The sequence below is a fragment of the Periplaneta americana genome, chromosome 9 (genome assembly GCF_040183065.1).
Source record: "Periplaneta americana isolate PAMFEO1 chromosome 9, P.americana_PAMFEO1_priV1, whole genome shotgun sequence".
Classification (NCBI taxonomy): domain Eukaryota; kingdom Metazoa; phylum Arthropoda; class Insecta; order Blattodea; family Blattidae; genus Periplaneta; species Periplaneta americana.
In genome coordinates, this window is record NC_091125.1 from 112,191,460 (window position 1) to 112,213,155 (window position 21,696).

Here is a 21,696-nt window from a genome sequence, read left to right on the forward strand (position 1 = left end):
TATGGTGCGCTGTTAGCAGAGAAAAGGCAATAGGTACAATTTTTGTAAACTGCTAATAGGCACAAGTAGATAATAATGATTTTGCATTCTTCTTTTAGCGAGTTAATTGAGAAAGGGCATATTTTTTCCATTTTTCAACAGAATTCTACCACATGATATGAACGTATGTAGGTACTGTATATATAAAAGGCCTATATATAATGTAAAACCTTTCTTATCATAAAACGTTTCACGAAACGCTAAAGAACAAAGTCTTTAGTGATAATGTGTGGTCCAAGAAATCTTCCGAACCGATCAGCTGTGCTTTTAATGTTGGAGAAATTTAAAGAACGAAGTTTACAAAACAAATCCACATATTCAGGAAGAACTGAATAAGAACAATCAAAATGTTATCATAATTTTTCAAAGGTAACTGCGGCGGTTGTAATACTGATTCAGAGACAAATGCAAAAACAATGACAATTTCAGCACAATCTTACTTAATTTGGATTAATTATTATTGAAGCTAACTGCTTATATTTAATCATTTTTTTACATGTAGGCTTTGTGTTCTGTTGAATAACGGATTTTGAGTTATTTCCATAAGCGGTAAGTAGCGGCACATCAATCGCAGAAAGATTACTGCGTAGCAGTATGTAGCGCCAAAGTTTTGTTCTCTCTTTAATTTGATATACATTTTACCTTATGCTTTTATTTTTTTATTATAGAGAGCGATTCACGAAGATTTACTTCCGAAGACATTCTGAGTAAAAAATGTCATATAAAACATGTGTTCTAATCTCAGTATTTTCAGAGTTACACTAATTTGAAATTGTTAGTAAAATACCTTTTTTCTTTAGTTTTAAGGGTAAAATAATATTACAAATAGAAAATAAACTATCCAGAAGTATAATTTCTTTAATTGGCTACTATTCTGAAGCTAAAAATGTGTTGTTATTATTGCTTTGTACAGATTTTGTTTTTCTATTTTAACTAAAAATTACATTATTCTTACGCACAACAATTGTTATAAATCATACGACTTTAGGAACTCTATTCTTTACAGTTTAATTATGCATCCTAATGTATAAGTCTTCAGGAATTTACAAGAGTGGCATGTGATAAATGCTTAAGAAAAATGTAATTTCGTAGTTTAAAATTCTGTACGAAGCAACTATGGAATTCACAATACATTTTTAGCATCAGAATACTAGCTAATTAAAGAAATGATACTCCTTAATAGTTCATTCTTTATCTGTAATATTCTTTTACCCTTAAAACTAAAGAATAGGCCTAATGGTATTTTACTAACAACTTCAAATTAGTGTAACTCCGAAAATATTGAGATTAGGACAAAAGTTTACATGGCATCTTTTGCTCAGAATGTCTTTAGAAATAAGCTCCGTAAGTGGCAGTAAATCCTCGTGAATAACCGTGCATAAGTAAACAGAAAAAATTATAATGCTGCAAAGGTGGATTTTATATTATTGGTAAATTAAACAAGTACAGCTCATGCATTTTGTCAAGACTCTCCCCACTCTTTCTACAGAGTTGCGCACGAGATCGGATGAGTCTACTTACGAATTATAGGGGAATGGGTTAGTTTTTATCTTGAACTCGGTAGACACACGCCCGACCTTCCCTTCTACTCCTACCCCCTTCACAGAAACGTTGTTCCCGTACTGCACATCGTGAGTGTCTTGACAAAATGCATGAGCTATAATAATATCAAAACTTTTTGTTAGCCTGAGATATGTCTACGTAATTATCTGTTTGTTCATAGCCTATGTTTACGTCTCTTATTGTACGACAATTCCATTAGCCTATATATGAATGGACGTTTACCATTTTGTATAATAATAGGCCTATCTCGAAGACCGGAAGCTGAGGGCATAACAATGTTTATATTTTACTATGTTATTTGCAAATATTGTGATACTAAGTCGAAATTCTCAAGATTAAGTTGCATCAGGGAACCTTACACTCTGTAGCTATTCGGCTGCGGTGTTGAAGTTCTCCATGTTGCCGGGGTAACTGCCTCTGCTTTCTTTCTTGATGGTCGAGTTCCATAGACTATTCAAAATCACGGCGCGGGGGAAACGGTTGAAGGGTTAAAGATTTATTCACATGTATTACTGCTTCATAAGTCGCATTTTGTTCCAGATATAAATGTATCCCTTAGATTTACTTTATTATTAATCGATTAATAAAATCGAGACCTAGCTAAATTGTTTGCACCCGAAAACAATAGATTCTCCCAATTTCAACAAAACCCTTAGGTCTGTTTTGAAGATAAAATTTACAAATATACAAGAACTGCTTATTAGATTGTAGAAATAAATCTATTTACCTAACCCTTTAATTGAGTTGTACCAACATGGAGACCTAGAATCGCTTTCTCTATCCGAAAATGGTAGATTCATCCCATTTCATAAAAATCCTTATACCCGTTTTCAAGATAAAGAATAATTACTCGTTTAATAGTATTTCACTGATGGATTCATAACTTAATTCACGCAAGAAGTATGTACGTGAAACATAAGCTTATTTATTGAACCCCGTTAGACCAAATTTGTACACAACGATTTACATCTAATGGCTACAACAGTCTTCTTCTTACTTTCTCCTATGAAGCAATTCTGAATAGTATAATCAAATGCTGCGTATTAATGTTTCATATCCGTTTCAAGTGTTCCACGAATTAAGGAGTGGCTTATATGTATATTGTCGAGAAAAGACATAGTCCTATATCTGCTTACAGACTTTCTGGACTATGACATGTTACTCGTCCTTGAAAGTGATTAACCTGTGATGTGACATTACAATTTGTCAAAACAGACATGGTCTACTTTCTCTCTTATACGTATAAGGAAACACATAGTGTTGTCCGAAGTTCGAGAATTCACGTCAGGACAAGATGAAATTTTAAGAGGGATAGAAACACTCAGTATGGCTTTCTTCGGAAAAGAAACGAAGCTGATAAGTCCGTGTCTTAGATTTAAGACCCGTAAAAGAACCCTGGCTCTGAATCAAAGACTTACAGGACTATTGCCCCATTCTAACAGTCAATACCGGTACTTATGTTTTATTAATGTTTAACATTTAAATTATAGCGGATACTCCTTGACATTTGGCTCTAATCTACTTACATTCTCCGGTAATGTTAACGGTCTGGACTGACTTACAGCGGGGAAGTTTAATCGTAACATTACTAGGGATATTGCTAACCTCGATGGCAATGATATTTTTAACTTGTGTCCACCAACTACAATAATGAGGTAAAGACAAGTCATAAAATGTTACGTATTTGATTTGTGACTAACCTGGATGACACCCCCGCCTTTACCGCCGGAACAAGCGAGGAACTCCTTGGGCAATTCCAGCATCTTGCCGAGCCAGTCGAGCATCACCACCTCCAGCTCGGTGCAGGCCGGGCTCGCAATCTTCAACAGAAACAAATACCTCAGATATTTTTAGTACTTCACGCCGGTGGTGTTTCATCGGCAAACTTTTTCAGGTTCTGTTAGGATAGGTTATATTATAAGAGACAGAGTCAATAATTTCCTGGACTGCAGTTGCTAATCGATTAATCGATCAATTTCTATGGTAAGATTAATCGATCAAAAATATTTAATCGAATAATCCAGTCGATTAAAATTAATCGGTTGTAGTTGATATTAATTATTATTTTGTTAATACAAACTCAGATTAAAAATTCCGACAATATTTCTCTCGGAAATTGCTACTTAAAAGCCCATCCGCTTCCCGAATCCTTCAGCCAATGGGAATCGGATGTCATTCGTCTTTCTGGCGACGAACAGAAAATGAATACAACGTTGTCACATGCCCATAAATATATTCTATAATTTTCCTTCCACGCTTATCTGCCTGTCCGTCATATGCTTGCCATCCAGCTGACTGTCTATCATCGGGGTGAGGAAAGGGGGAATGTTGTCAGTTTCAACGTCGCACTGTGGCCCTATACCTTCAACGTGCTTACTAGAGAAGTCAAAAGTCTAAACTTTTTCTGCGATCATTGTAGATGTGTTGCGGGTTTGTTTATAGGCCTTTCAATGGGCAATAGACTCTTAGGTCTACATCACAGTATAAAATAACTCTCCCATTAGAAAATTCGTTGCGCATGGTACGAGACAGACGAGAAGTTTCCAGCAAACTATACAATGCTTCCTACTGAGTCAAAAGTTCGCGAACCTAAACTGACAAAGAGTTCCTCCCTTCGGAACAGTATGAAGCTGAGTGTCCCATATTGTTGATTTTAGGCATGTAAGGGCAGACTGTAATTCTGACCATTATTTGGTAATTGGAGAATTAAGAGAAAGAATATCAGCAGCCAAGAGAGTAGAGCAACAACTTAATGTTAGTAAATTCAATATTCTGAAATTAAAGGACGAGGAAACTAAGCAAAATTATCAGGTCGAAATTTCAAATAGGTTTGCTGCTTTAGCAACTTCCGACAAAGTTGAGGAAGAGTTAGATGTTAATAGCGTGTGAGAAAATATCCGAGATAATATCAAAATTGCAGCTGAGCAGAGCATAGATTATTATGAACTAAGAAAAAGAAACCGTGGTTTGAAGAAGATTGTTGCATGGTAGTAGAAAGAAGGAAACAGGCAAAATTGAAATTCTTACAGGATCCAGTATTTTGGGCAATTACTAAATGTGCATAGGCCAAACAGAAATGATCGGGACGAAATTGAAATACAAACTGCTGAGCCATTTATACCCGAACCCATAGGAACATTAAATCCAGACGTTTGAGATGGGCAGGGCATGTAGCACGCATGGGCGAACCCAAGTAGTGCATACAGAGAGTTAGTTGGGAGACCGGAGGGAAAAAAAACCTTTGGGGAGGCCGAGACGTAGATGGGAGGATAATATTAAAATGGATTTGAGGGAGGTGGGATTTAATGATAGAGACTGGATTAATCTTGCACAAGATAGGGACCGATGACGGGCTTATGTGAGGGCGGCAATGAACCTGCGGGTTCCTTAAAAGCCATTTGTAAGTAAGTAAATATAACCTTGTTCGTTATTGATAAGACTGCAAGCAAAATATACCGAGCAGCCATCCTTCGCCTTTCTAGTTCTCCGCTTAGCAAACTGATGACTGCATTTGTATCTGCAGGAAACGTTTGGTCCACACCTGTGGAGTAACGGTCAGCGCGTCTGTCCGCGAAACCAGGTGGCCCGGGTTCGAATCCCGGTCGGGGCAAGTTACCTGGTTGAGGTTTTTTCCGGAGTTTTCCCTCAACCCAATACGAGCAAATGCTGTGTAACTTTCGGTGCTGGATCCCGGACTCATTTCACCGGCATTATCACCTTCATTTCATTCAGACGCTATATAACCTGAGATGTTGATACAGCGTCGTAAAATAACCCAATAAAATAAAATAAAATAAAATAAAATAAAATAAAAGGAAACGTCTGAACGTTTGATAGAGGCCTCTGTCGGACAACAGGAAACTAAAGTAGGCAAGTATGAGGACGGACACACAAGTTAATAGGCTGTAATGTATATGGGACTGAAAAGCGGACGTAGCCTCGACGTAAAAAATATAGTCTCAAGGGTAAATTCAAGGAAGGTGAAATTTTCTCTGTCTGTAGCTTACCCAGGTGAATCCAATGCACGCGATGGCGCCGCTCAGCATGTCGGCCACGATGGCGGGATACGAGTTGGCCGTGGGGAAGTACGCGTGGAAGCGGGGGGAGTGCCAGTGTGTCACTCCGGGCATGATGATCTTCTCGATGTCGCCCATCACGTCCTGCCACTTGTCGGGATTCTCAGGCGCCTCCTCGGGCAGCAACGGCCGCATGTAGCCGGGCTCCACAGTGGGCAGCACCCGCCTACACAACCACACACAATGGGTGTCTTTCCACGAATAAAACTAGGCCTAAAAGCATACTTTATTGTTTCCAACTTCACAAACAATCAGTTTCCTGTCAGTTCACAAGCACTATGGTCATAGCTCTATAGTCGCGACGCTCTTATTCCCGGCGTGACTCCTCCTCTTTGCTTACGTCTTAGGAAGTGAAGGCTCTATAAAGTCTAGGTAGGTAGTATCGTTCGCCGTTTTTGTTATTTCGTTGCCGAGCTACCATACGAGGAATCTATTTGCCACACTGTTAAACATTATCATATCGTAGCTCATATGATGATAAATCAAACGCACTCTAATTCAGCAAATAATTGAGCGGCAAATAACGTCTTCGTGTGCATTCTGCGAACGCCAACGAAAGAGCCAAAATGGCGGGCGATTATATTAAGTATTTATAGAGCCTTAAGAAATGAATAACGTCTTCCTCAGCGAATCACAAGACGCACACGTTTAAATGTAGCCGACCTGCAAAGCGATTGGCTGCCGGAAATTAGAGCGACGGGACTATGGAACACAACATGGCAATACTCTCAAATAAAAATAAAATAAGATGTGACAAATACAGTGTGCCTCTTAAACTAAAATTAACAGAAATAGTTGGAAATCTCAATCATGAATAATTTTGAAAATCTATGTTGCACTTCAACATACGTTGATAGAACAAATAGAGAATAGCAAATGAAATGTAGGAAAATATTGAAGGGGAGATTGACCAAGTAACAAAAAAGGTACATAGCTTAATTGGGGGAATGTGTGTAGACGTGTACTGCAAATACTGTGTTTGTTATTGTAATAATATGTTAATGGTGGCACCGGATACAGAAATGTGAGGTACACCATTACATGTAAAAAAAATGCTGTGAAATATATATATATATATATATATATATATATATCATATCATATCATATCATATCATATATATATATATATATATCATATCATATCATACGTTGATAACACAGATCGAAATGAGAAAATTAATATATTTAATTACATAAATTATTCAGAAGTCGAGAAAAATTTATCGGACCATATTCTATCGTCAAGAAATGAAGCTGTGTTGGAAAGAGTAGATGAAGAAAGAATGATGCTGAAACTGGTCAGGAAGAGAAAATGGAATTGGTTGAGTCACTGGTTGAGAAGAAAGTGCTACTGAAGGATGCACTGAAAGGAATGGTGAACGGGAGAAGAGTTCAGGGCAGAAGAAGATATCACATGATAGATGACTAAGATATATGGATTATATGCGGAGACAAAGAGGAAGGCAGAAAATAGGAAAAATTGGAGGAAGCTAGGTTTGCAGTGAAAGACCTGCCCTTGGGCAGAACAATGAATGAATGAATTATTCACCCACGTTGAATTTCTACGTTCAATAACCTCTGTAGTTGAAAACGTCGTTAAATGAAATTCTACCATTACCATTCATTGTGAGTGAGATTCCAGTAAATTCCACGCTCTTTTATATTCATTTAAGTTAAATAACTTCACATTCTCTACACTATCGTTGTTTCTCCATCATCATCACCATCATCATCATCATCATCATCATCATCATCATCATCATCATCATCATCATCATCGACAAGTAGAGTTTAGTAAATTCATCATAAAAGATGTTTTTTAATGTGCATTTTCTATTTTCTTTCCGTTATTCATGGTGTACGAAATTTGAATGCATTATACCGATGTAGTTTGTTGAGGTAGTTAGTCAAAATTTTCATTTACTGTAGGTAGGCGATCTCATTATCACTGCCATTTTATTTCATGTTAAATATTTTTAAATGTTTTTCTGTCTTAGCCATCACCATCACCTAATCTACGTCATGACTATGAAATTCACAGTTTTACTTCTTTTCCGGAGGAAGGGTATGAAGGGATTTTTTGGAAAAACAATCATAATCCAAAAACATAAATTTTCAGGAAAAACAAAATACTATCTGGCATGGGTGTTGTTGATACTTTAAGTATGAAGTTCATCATGACATTTCTTAAGGTGTTGAAGAAATTTGGGAAAACTAAAGTAGGCCCACATTTACAACTTAAATTGCCTCACAGAAATACATGTGTAAATGTAGGTAACTGTGGACAGTGGTTGCTTTAAGAAAAATTAATCTCTTGTGGCTGAAGTGTGCCTCCCTTTTAATCTTCTTTTTCTTTATTATATCCTGTTTCTTATCTTTTCGTTTCTTACGTTCCCCCCCCCCCCATGGGGTTACTTCTGAACCTAAAGATGACTCCATAAGTAATACAACAATTCACGTGCTAAAGTATTTTTCTCTGAGGTGGCTATTGCTGTGCACATAAGAAACAGTACTGCCAATCTACTACAGTTTAAAATTGTAAGCATAAATGTTTTACAATGATTTGAATGTTATATTCGTAGATACTACCATCTTGCTGGACAATGGCTGTTTTCGCAAAAAAAAAAAAGTCTTCGGACTATGGTTGTTTTATGAAAACCACTGAAAATTTCCACTTCTATAACTCAGGACTATGGTATTTTTTCACTAACAACTAGTTCAGTAGATGACCGCTACAATACACTCACCACATGCTTAATATCTCAAATTTTCATTTTTTGGGCTATGGTTCTTTTTTAAAAACCCTTCATATTATAACAATAGATGCCTAACGCACGAAGTATGATGTTGATAATGATAATATGATTATGATGATGATAGAGAAAAATTTTAAATATTTAACATAAAATAAAATGTCAGTGTCGTATTTACAGTAAATGAAAATGTTGCTTACCTCAACAAATTACTATATCATGCACCAGTAATAGTAGAAAGATTGCACAATTATTATTATTATCATTATTATTATTATTATTATTATTATTATTATTATTAGTAGTAGTATTATTATTATTATTATTATTATTATTATTATTATTATTATTACTTTATAGTCATTGTGGCCGCTAGTTGCCGAACATTCTAAACATGTTTGTTCAAATCTTTACCTTTAAGATCATTGACAACTGGGCTGTCCAGTGCCTGGGGTGGCTCATTGCTATGACGCAATCAAATAAAACTAATTTAATTAGTTTTCATTTGCAGTGCTTCGCCACAAGAAATGACTCAAACAGTACAGAATATCGCAGCAGGGTTATTGATTTCATCTACATGACAGGTGCAAATATAATTATAATGGACGCTGCGACAAGTCTTGACGCCAACAATACAGGCGGCCATACAACTGATCAAAAGCTGCCAACTGCAGACGGTCATGCTCCGACAGAAGTGGGACTGGCCAGTGAAGCCATTGCGCAAAGTAATAAACTGCGTGTCTGCAGTAGTGTAGTGTGTATAAATTAAAACTTTCACATCGGCTCGTTGGTCTAGGGGTATGATTCTCGCTTAGGGTGCGAGAGGTCCCGGGTTCAAATCCCGGACGAGCCCAATTTTTAATTTACATGAAGTGTTCAAGTCTTTATCAAATACACAAAAAGTTCATAAACGGTATATATCGGGGCATTCTACATAAAAACAAAAATTGCCATCACCATAAAGATTTTATAGCACGAAGTCTGTTACTATTTTTATGTGGATCAAATGTCAGTATCTTTCACATCGGCTCGTTGGTCTAGGGGTATGATTCTCGCTTAGGGTGCGAGAGATCCCGGACGAGCCCAATTTTTAATTTACATGGAGTGTTAAAGTATTTAATAACTACACAAAAAGTTTATATGGCGTATTTATCGGGAGATTCTATAAACAAACATAGTACCATAAGCATTCTATATTAATATTATTATCTGGATCACTTAATGATAGTATCTAAAAAATCAACAATGAAAAGCCGTCGAAATACGACTCTGAGAAATTTGTGATTACAAAACGACATCCTTTTTAAGAAATACGCATATTAAGATATGAATTAAATAATTTCAGTACATGACATAAAATATATAATTTCCTTTTAATATAAGCAACACAAAACGTTTGGAAACATTTACATTATCAGTGTTTTCTGGATTCATACTCCACGTCGGTACTTAAGATCATGTTCGAGAATTGAAGGGTTCAGAACCATAGTGGGCCAAGCGCCATTTACTGAAGACGTAGAAAACAAGGATTAAAATGAAATTATTACCATAATTCAATGGAAACATATAGCAAGTAATATAAAGTATACACATTAAAACTAAATGATATATCAATCTTCATTACACTATGGTATTCACTTAACTTTAACCCTTGCTTTCTCCGTTTTTAGTAAATGGCGATTGGCCCGCTATGGCTCTGAACCCTTCAATTTTTCCGAAAATTCTATTTTTTGTTTACGGTGTTATTTCTTTCAATACAAAGCTAAAAATGTATTGCATGCAAACTATAAGTTCAAATGTTAAAATAACAGTCTTCGTTGAAGAATAATTATTTTTTTTCACATCCCATGAGAAAAATTGAAGATGACAATCGAGTTTGAATAGGTCTATGCTTATGTAAAGTCTTATTTGCATCCTACATTATTTTCCATACAATGATGGAATAATTTTTATAGAAAACTGATAAAAGAAGATGATTTTATAATAAGTTATTTATTTATATTGTTGAAAGGACTGTCAAACTACAGTAAACATTTTGTTCACTTCTGACTATTTTTTCCAGTGCAAACCTAATAGTGAATAATCCTCCGTTTACGAACATTTCTACGACTCTTAATTTACATACTATATTTTTTGAGGATTTTTAAAAGAAATGGTGAGTATTTATACATCTCGTAATAAAGTTAACGTTTATAATAATTACAACTAAATGAATTTAATGATTTCAATAGTTCGATTAAACAAACTCATTAAAAAGTCGAAAAAGTAAATGTTTCCAAACATTTTGTGATGTATTATTAAGGACATATAACAAGAGTGGAATCTGAATGACATTCCAAATAATTTTTTCGATATAACTTATAGATTAATTCAATAATAGCAATACGAAAACAAAATGAGATGTGGACACACCAGTTAACTTACATGTAGAGTTACTAAAATCGATGCTTGTGAATATTACTATTATTATTATTATTATTATTATTATTATTATTATTATTATTATTATTATTAACATCATAGTGGTAAGGAATTCGTTGCGTCACTGGCTAAGAAGAAACTCCGTACTGAAGAAAGTAAGAATGCATTAGTAGGATGACCAGACGTCCTCTTTTGTCCGGACATGTCCTCCTTTTCAGACCTTTGTCCGGAGTCCGGGCGGATTTTTAAAAAATCAAGAAATGTCCTCCTTTTCGTAACTTGTATGTCTGATATTATGAAATTATCTGATTTGATGCCTTTTCAAGTAATTTGCCTGTAGGTGGCAGCAGCATCGATGAAATATACTGTTTGCCAATGATCATAACTCTATTTGCTCCTTCTTGTTATGGTCGTTGCTCACAGGTAGCTTGTAAATCGAGAGATCGAAGTGCGAATATAAATATTTTCTGTTCTCTTTAATAATATTATAGTTCCCCTGAATTTTCGTATGTAGCTAACTCTAAAATCATTATTATTAAGATTTTTCCGTAATTATTTTGTAATAAAATAGATATTAACATACTTTTAAGCACGATATAAGCCTAAATCTGTACTGTAAATATTTGGTAACAACATAGATATTGACGTAATTTAAAGTATAATATAGGCCGAGTCTAAATATAAGTACATATTTTCTGTCCTCTTTTTTTTCGAACAATGTCCTCCTTTTTGAAGCTTTGTGTCCTCTTTTTATCGATGTGAATCTGGTCACCCTATGCATTGGAAGGAATGGTGAACGGGAGAAAGTACGGGGCAGAAGAAGACATCAGATGTTAAGACAACATTAAGTGAGATATGTGAATCATATGCGGAGACAAAAAAGGAAGATAGAAAATAGGAAAGACTGGAAAATGTTGAGTTTGCAGTGAAAGAACTGCCTTGAGCAGATAACTGTGAATGAATGAATGAATGAATGAATGAATGAATTAATTAATTAATTAATTAATAATAATAATAATAATAATAATAATAATAATAATAATTGCAACAATAATATGAATAATTTAAAAATAATTCCGTATGACTTCCAACTGTTAGTGCGTCTGGCCGCGAAACCAGGTGGCCCGGGTTCGATTCCCTTTCGGGGCAAGTTACCTGGTTCAGGTTTTTTTCCGGGGTTTCCCCTTAACCAAATATGAGCAAATGCTAGGTAACTATCGGTCCTGGACCCCGGATTCATTTCACCGGCATTATCACCTTCATCTAATTCAGACGCTAAATAACTTAAGATGTTGATAAAGCGTCGTAAAATAACCTACTAAAAAGTATGACTACCACTGACGCAATTGACGCGAAGTCTTAGAAATGAACGCTGAATATCTGAGCACGATTCACAGGAAATCTGTTTCCGTCATTCAAACCTCGTAATTTAGGAGCGTTATAGGAAGAGGTGGGTAAGGGAGACCGAAGGCGATGTCCTTGCCGTGCACTGCTAAACCAGATCAAGGCGAAGGCCACTGGTTTCCTGACCCTGTAAATCAAGACTCTGAAGGTCTCCTGGGGATTTCATCAACGTATACATATTTCTTTGTGTTAATTGCTCAATCCTTCCTGGAATTTTCCTGTCACAAAGCAATATCACTACGGCGGACTGAGTAGTGGTATTTCGAAAACGCATTCAGATATTTTCCTTTCAAAATGAGGATCTACGCACAGAGAAACTATTGTAATTTCTTGGGCAATGTATAATAGAACGTTAATAATGATCATAATAATAATAATAATAATAATAATAATAATAATAATAATATACTTTCTTCTAAAAGTTCGCAGTTCTTTGGCGAACTTCCTACGCGAAATCACACATTTTTTCAGACTGTGGAACTTCTTAAAATGCGGCATGTGAAAAATATTCTGCATTCTGCGTTTCATTTGTTGTTAAGGTACCGCAATTTAGAAAGTTGTATATTTTAAGTTATTTTGGCGTTATATTGCTAAGAAAATTATTGTAATTAGTATTGCACTTTCTTTTTGCCCTGTCTCTCGGTCGATCCCTTAAGAACTTGGCATGGCTCACAATCAAATAAAGACGAATCATTTCTAAATTTCATATTTTTGTACATGTAGGCCTATTATATTCTGCTGATTTTCTCTGTTGTACAGGCCTATAGCGGTTTCGACAATACTGGACGGTCCTGATACACTGCAACGACAGAGACGCTATAATAATAATAATAATAATAATAATAATAATAATAATAATAATAATAATAATAATAATAATAATAACAATAATAATAATAATAATAGTAATAATAATAGTAATAATAATAATAATTATTATTATACTATCATCATTATCACCATAATCTCAGTAAAATAATAGTAATAAAAATCACAAATCAGCCATAGCTGTGGAGAAATTCATCCATCTTAATATCTTGCCGCGAAATACTTCCCCATGTTGTGATACATTTGGAAAATTGTGACTGTCTATGCAGGTAATACTAATATTTCATTTCTGAAGTGATATTATTTGTATAACTTTAACTTCAACTAAAATTATCACTGGCATAATTTTTACATGTTTCATTTAGTCAGTGCATATTCCTGATTTACATTGATAGATTTCTATATTCACTAATTTTTATCACTTCTTTCTGTATTCTTTCATTATAATACCAAGGAAACACTGACGCCTATTAAGTTATTATTATTATTATTATTATTATTATTATTATACTATTATCATCTCTATTATCACTGCGCCAGAGAATAAGCATGATGTGGATATCATGAGTGAACTGATATTTTCATCTTTGGCACATTACATAAGCTTACTTCCCAGGATTGTTAATAAATTGTATTACTTTAAAGCATATTTCCAAGATTGTATGAAGGGTTCAGAGCCATAGTGGGCCAAGGGCCATTTATTAAAAACGGAGAAAGCAAGAGTTGAAGTTAAGTGAATACCATAGTTTAATGAAGATTGATATATCATTTAGTTTTAATGTGTATACTTTATATCACTTGCTATATGTTTCCATTGAATTATGGTAATAACTTCATTTTAACCTTGTTTTCTACGGTTTTAGTAAATGGCGCTTGGCCCACTATGGTTCTGAACCCTTCATATTCTTCTGTAATATAAGAGATATTAAGATTATAGATATTGTAGACGATGTTTCGTAATAAATTATCGAGATTTGACAAATACACTAAGCGGGAACAGATTTGTTGTTTGTTATATGGACAACCGATGGATATGATGATAATTATAATTTTGTTTTCTGAATTTATTGGCGAACACGCGTAGAATGTTTCAGACTGATAGAGTTAATTCATATGAAGTTAACGAATAATGAAGTACGGATTATTAAATTACGAACTTCGTACAGCCTAACGGTAAAATAACTCTACTGCCACTCCTTAATCCACTGTAAGATGTGAAACATGAGCAAACACGGATTGGTCACGCAAAGCAACCACGGTAACCAGACATGACACTCCTTCTCGCTTTCTGAATTAACACAATGACGAAGGCAACATAACCATTATGTAATCACACCTTTTAATTTAATTTCCTATGCGGTCTGTATCTGTGTCAAGTTCATTAATGCGTTGTTGGTGCAATGCGATAAAATGATAATTGCAGTAACAAAAATTTATCGCGACACATACTTCACACATTGATACAATTTTGACATGGTTTTAAGTTTCAATCAAAATTATGTCAATATTCGACTTACTAGATAATAAAAATCCTCACTATGAATTGCAAAATGCTGCCCTGATGTTAAGAAAATGATTACAGCGAATTTCTGAGAATCTGATTTGCATTTCCAGTCTTTACAATATAACGCATGATCAGTTACGAAACGTTACCGCACATTAACAGACCATTCCAAATTATGCATCTTGATTTCACACTTATTAACTAAATATGCGCGGCAGCTCCTTCGGAGCGGGAGAGCCGTCTATCAGCTCGCCGGAAAGGTACGTCGAAATGATGTAGGCCTGCTATAGGTAGAGGATAGTCCACGCAGCTATCTGGTGTAGTGTGTGTTATCAGTAGCTATTTTACTTTGCCTCTCTACGGCTACATAATGGAGGAATCTAAAAGACGGAAAAGTGGTCATCAGGTAAATTCTTTCAATATTGCATGGGAGAATGCTTATTTTTTTCACAGCAGCTGGAGTCAATACTTATCTGCCACAAAAGTTTGAAATAAAGAGGAAAACATAATATAATGTGTCATTACTAGTCCACACATACTGTAGAGATACGATGGTTTAGAAGTTGAAAGTTGCATTATTACACGAGGTAGGGTACATTAAAATTTAATAATCTTCAACAATTTAAATATCTCTCTTCAGGGAAAAGGCCAGCTCATTGTTGATATGTTGAATAAATTACGGGATTTCAGTCGTAAACTTACACTTTTCGTAAGTCAGTTTCGAGAAGGTAATCTAGCTCACTTTCCAACGATAGAAACTGCTCGTGATGTAGCCATGTTAAACGATTATGTGCAAATATTAACTGAAATTCAAAATTAATTTAATTCTAGGTTCCAAGATCTTGTCTTAATTGGAAAGAAGTTTAAAGTTATCATAATAAATTCCTTCAACACCAGTTGAAACAGTGTCATACGATTTACAGCTTGAACTTATTGATCTTCAATGTGGCCTAAGGGCTAGAGACCGTTTGAATAATACTACTAGTCTGGTTGAGTTTTACAAGACTAGACCTCAGCAATAATATCCACAACTACACAAGCTGGCTGTGAAAATGATTGCTATGTTTGGCTCAACATTTATATTTGTGAGCTACTGTTTTATATTATCAACTTAAATAAAGGCAGACATCGAACATGTGTAACTGATGTTTCATTACTATCAGTACTGTTCCTTTCAGCTGCCAATAGCATAAAACCCCGTTTTCATGTACTGATAAATAAAAATATAACAAAATGATATTGTATATTTAAGTAGCTATAGAGTTTCTATTATTTCTGTAGAATAAATATTTCTTTATTAATTAATAATAGTCCAAGACAGTTTTGTAAATACTGAACGGGAATTCATTTCATGAATACTCGTACTAGTACTTCTTTTTGTGTACATTTTGTACAAGATCACCCCTTCTTCCAGTCCACCCTTATACAGAGCGCAGCCAATATCTGCATTCCGCTCTCGAGCTGTGAGCCGACTCTGAGAGCGCAAGCCTTGTGCAGGCCTGGCCTATATTAATATTTTTCCTGTATTAATTGAAACAATTACGATATTTTACCTCAGATAGTGACTAGTTTCGACTTGATATCTGCCAACATAAGATCCTTCTAATATGTTGTTCATATAACACATTCACAAAATCATTATTTCACTAGTAACTATTTTAATATTTTGTTAATCAATTCTATACTTTCTACTCTTCCTACTTTCTTTCTTCAGTAGACCCACTCTATTTTTTTTGTTCTCTCTTTACATCCATGTAAAGAAATAATTTTAGTATCGTTTCACACGCTGTCACTAAGTGTCGCTTTTCTGTAATACAACCGCTTTCAAAGCATTGATTTAAATGGAGTCTTTCATACATGCACATCGATTAGAAAGTAATGCTGAGAAACGCCGCTAGGTTATGCCATGTGAAATATTTGTTCCTCACTCATTTAGGTAGCTTGCTTATCTTGCAAGTCCTAAATTTTAACTTTTAGCATAGGTAGCTAATAGAAGATTAATGTTTTGTTTTTGTTTTTTTCTATTTGTCTCGTACGGTTTGGATAAAAAGTAGCTGTATCAGGATAGGCATCCTTGTTCACAAACATTAACTGATGGGGAGAGCGCTCCCCACCCCCTAGCTAAAACGTCAGTGAATGAACAGTACAGCCATAGTTAATGTTTGTAAACACAATGCAAGGACCAAGGATGCCTATTCTGAAACAGTTACTTTATTCGAACCGCACTCGTAACGAATGAACTTGAAATATATTGTGTGACGCACGTAATTATAATCTGTGCATTTCAAACTGGCGGCTCAAGGTCACGTACAAAAGTACAAACCACGCACGAGTTACTGAACTGAAAACTGTGAACTGAAGCACTGGTAATTTCGGCTGTCCCAGCTGACTTTAGTTGAGGTTCAGAAATGGGGTAAGCACACGTGGAAAATGTAGTTCATTGCTTGACCTTGAGCCAGACATTTCGATATGCACAGATATAATGATATTGTTTTCGGGTTCTTTAATCGTGTGGTGAAATGGTACTTTTCTACCGTTTCGCAGTTTTTTTAATGATTCTATCTATAGTTGCAGGCCTTATAGAATATTGTCCCGGTTCTTTTGGTAGAATAGGAAATTCAGGTGCTCTAGAAATCGCCGTGCAATCGGTAGTAATGGTCAGAAAATAAACTTGAATGTTATGTGTAGGCTATAAGAATAGACCCTATTTTTATTAAGGATTCAGAATCATACAAAAAATAACGAAATGCCTTTGTAGAATTCTTTTAAACTGGTTATGATTACTATAATTGGTGTGAATGCTAATTTGGACGTATGTGTAAGATATGAAATAGATATTAGCTAGAAGTTTGAGACATGTGGAGAAAATTTGTGTTACCTATTTCTCTTAAATAATTGCAGACATTTTTCTGTTATTAAGTATGTGCTGTGTTTTCGTTTGACAGGTTGTGGACACATGGTACACTTAATTTAAGAATACGTTTCCTCATACGGATGACCACTGCATTATGGTAAATCGATCCGCAGTACTGTATTTGCTTTTGGCTTCCTTTCTTTCATTTATTTTTTTGTATCGTACAGTTTCCACACTTCAGGTGTAAGAAACATTCTGAAAATGTTTAATTGAACACTGAGATGCTTCTGCCCACATAAATCCTTAGACCTACAATCACTTACCTTCTAGATCTCTACGAGTTTCAGAAACATCGTATACCAGAAAAATCTATTTATAATAAGGGAACATTAATGAGTTTACCACTACAGAAACTCTTAATATACAACCACTCGGGTATCTTCTGGAACTTTATGAGTTCCAGAAATATCGTATACCAGAAAAATCTATTTCTAATAGGGAAACACTAATGTGCGTTCTCCTATAGAAACTCTTAAAATACAATCACTCGAGTATCTTCTGGAACTTTATGAGTGAGAAGTGCAGACGGCTGTCAAACGCTGGTTTCGATCCCAGACGCTGGCTTCTACGATATAAGGATATAAAAATTGGTCCCATGGTATTACAAATGTCTCAATTTCAGTGGGGGATATGTTGACAATTAGCGCAATAATTGCTGTAGTTGTATCTGTTTCATTAAATCTTTCCATGCAATTGTGCTTTTTTCTGTAAACGGCCCCAGGGAAAATCACTTTCTGGATGGCCTTGTAATTGCGGTCGAGTAACCAAAATTTGTATAAACACTTGTTTTGACATTATTAACACGGTGGAAGAAAAAAAGTTAACTTTTTTGTCTGCCCCCATCAGAATGTTTGCTTGTAAGTTTATACAAAATAAAAGCATATTCGTACTTATAAAGCAATGGTGTTTACTTTATACAGTTCAAATTATGAGATATTTGCACCGTGTTATATATGTAGAAGTATTCAACGTCTCGGACCTACGTATCGACTCAATCATCACATAAGGAAGGGAACGGGAAAGCTTATTTGTCGAATCCGTTACAAAGAGCTATTCTCGTATAGGTTCCCTGTTTCCCTGTCTTCCTTGATGATGGAACCGACACGTAGCTCCGAAACTTCTGGCGTTTTTACATATAGGACAAGATGCAAGAATAAAAAATCTCGCACCACGTTAGTCACCGAGAAATTCTCAAATCTTGAATATGTTCTGTGTTGTTTTCTCTGTATTTTAACTACTAGGTCATATAGCGACTGTCTGTAATTTATGGTTGGGAATGCTTGTTGCTCCTGTACTGTGTCTATTATTCCGTGCTAATTGGGATTTAATCCAGCATTCGCCTTTATTTAAACAATAAATTAGTTATATTCGGTACAGAAAACCCATGGAAAAACCTCGATCACATTGGTCGACACCGGGAATCGAACCCGTAACCTTCCGAATGCAAGTCCAGTGTGTTATCACTAAGTCCCCTCGTTCGACTTTATTGTTGTTTATCAAGTTACAATATTAATTATTTAATGTTGTTATGATTACAGCAATGTGGGCAAGAAATTACCGACAAATTTTGTCTGAATCCTCCGTAAATCTACAACACGAGACCTATAGCTTCACATCCTTCCCGGAGAAGCCATGCTAAGGATTTTATCGGTCTTTAAAATCCATCGCTCTTTCGAATTTGAATCCGAAAAAAATGTGATAGTACATTCCATTATTCGAATCAATTATTATGATTTCGACGCAGCATTTGAGCCGTTGCGTTGGAATGAAACAGAACCGCACAGAGAAACTTACAGCCTTGGTTTTTCTGAACCGACGCATGCGACGTGCAAGGTGCGAGGCCCGCCACGCACAAATCCGGACTACACGAGAGATAGTGAGTGGTTTCTATAGCTGCGAGATGCGCAGACCTCGCATCTCGCGGTTATAGAAACCACTCACTGTCTCTAGTGTAGTCCGGATTTGTGCGAGGCGGGCCTCGCACCTCACACGTCGCATGCGTCGGTTCAGAAAAACCAAGGCTTAATATTTCTGTATGTCGGAGGGAAAGGACACTACATCACAAGTACTGAATTTTACAGAACAGCTAAATGAAAGTGCTCTTTAACACGATATCTTATGGCACATAATACCCTTCCCAACAGGCTAACTTGCTTATTATTACGCGTAGAAATTAGTATGTATGTATGTATGTATGTATGTATGTATGTATGTATGTATGTATGTATGTATGTATGTATGTATGTATGTATGTATGTATGTATGTGTGTGTATTTATTCACACTGCAAATGGGTATATACCCGGTGGCAGTGGTAACTAATTACACTCAATAATGACAATTAATAATAAACAAAACTAATAAAAAACAATAATTAATAATAATAATAATAATAATAATAATAATAATAATAATAATAATAATAATAAAATAATAATAATAATAACAAGCAGCATCCTAAATTAAAATGAAGCATGGTCACTTAAAATAACATTTAAAGTAAATCTAATTTACACCACTGAAAAGAGAGCGAAATTATTTATATAAATATGTAAAATACGTAAAAAAAAATGGACATAGTGCCCTTTACCTCCGGTTTACGGATTTAAGAACGTGTACGTACACACTCAGCAAGTTTTTTTTTCTATAAATTTACTGTACATCACATATTCTTTCAAAGTAAAACTTTGGTGGCACGCAGCGAAAATTAACTGTCTGATTATATTAACATTTAAACTGTTACAAACCCACTCATTATATATAACTGTTGTTTGTAATTTATTGTCAAGGTTCTTTTTGTCCACTAAAGAACTGTTTCTTGATCTTGTGCTATGGTACAACTGGTACCTGTTTCCACACGCAAATACCTATTTTCATAAATTCTTACATGATTTTTCCTACTTTAAATTTCTTATTGCTAGAAGTGCAAGCCTTCTATGTTACTTTCCAAATTTCTGGGCCATTCTCTTGCTATCTATCTGAGATAGCACTACATGTGATCAAAACTACAGCTACTAATTCACTATTGTCTTCTCAGAAGTGAGAATGGAATGGGTTCCAGGGTTCTGAACTTGGAATCACGCTATGATGCAGCGATGATGGTTATGATGGTCAAAATTGTTATCAAATGAAATATGCATCGTAACAAGGTTTTTGGAGTATCATTTTATAAAGAAAAACTAAAATTAATTACAGAAGAAATTAATTGATTGACTTTTTGTAGTCCGATATCGTGTACATTATACGTCACAAGAGTACACGTAATTTCTTCGTCTAGTGAAGGTCGGGAAAAGTTAAAAATTTAGACTCAGAACAGTGGAACTCTATTAAGAAGGGGAGAAGCCTTGTCTAGACAGAAATAGTTTTATAAATCAGGCTATATTCACACACATACCTTCCGTTATTCTCCGCAGTGGTTTAGTGGTTATAGAGCTTGCCATTAGATCCGAGGTCAAAATTTGAAGATACTAAACTGGGTCCGTATATTGGCTTAAGGAAAAATGTTTGGAAATATTCAACATTGTTTTCCTCCATTACTTGTACAGTAATGAAAATTGATATGTGTAAAACACTGTCCTTCTGCTATATGAAAATATATTTTTACGATTTAAAAAAAAAAAAATTTTTAACTGGTGGCAGTTCACTGTGCGGTGATGAGTGATAACTCATAAACTTTCGAACTTTTTCATGTTCTCTTTCTTTTATTTTATTGCTGAAACTCATGTTTACAATATCTTGCTCTTTCAACTACAATTCTTTATAAATCAAATTTGTTTTATTTTGCGTTAGAAGAAAATACTGATTTTTGACCATTTTTTAAATTAATTAATTTCTTATCAGACAATCTATCAAAGGTAGAGAAGTGATCTTTCATCATATTGTAGATATAACATGCATAAATAAACACAAAAAATTTCATCACAGAATGTTGGATAGTTTTAGAGTTATGTGGAAAACCCTTCACCACTGCACAGTGAACTGAATTTCGAAAAAAAAAATGTAAATAATTTTCGAAATCGTAAAAATATTTGTTTCATATTGCAGAAGGACAGTGTTTTACACGTACCAATTTTCATTATTGTACAAGATGCAGTAATGAGGAACAAAATGTTGTATATTTCCACAATTTTACTGCTGTAAGCTGTACCTAACCCCTAAGTACTGTTGATTTGTGCCTCTCTCAGTTTGTAATC

General features: G+C 35.0%; 1 protein-coding gene and 1 non-coding gene across 3 annotated transcripts in view; one reads left to right on the top strand and one right to left on the bottom strand.

Annotated features, from left to right (window-relative positions):
• The window catches only part of Ddc (aromatic-L-amino-acid decarboxylase), a 75,334-nt gene that overhangs the window by 27,523 nt on the left and 26,115 nt on the right, over positions 1-21,696 (bottom strand). For both annotated transcript variants that reach the window (XM_069835630.1, XM_069835631.1), the window contains exons 3-4: positions 5,610-5,844; positions 3,303-3,422 (exon numbers count right to left, since the gene is read on the bottom strand). In XM_069835630.1, coding sequence (XP_069691731.1) covers positions 3,303-3,422; positions 5,610-5,844 — 355 coding nt within the window. The remainder of the gene's footprint in view (positions 1-3,302; positions 3,423-5,609; positions 5,845-21,696) is intronic.
• Positions 9,215-9,286, top strand: TRNAP-AGG (transfer RNA proline (anticodon AGG)). Its single transcript has one exon. It is a non-coding gene; the product is annotated as a tRNA-Pro (tRNA).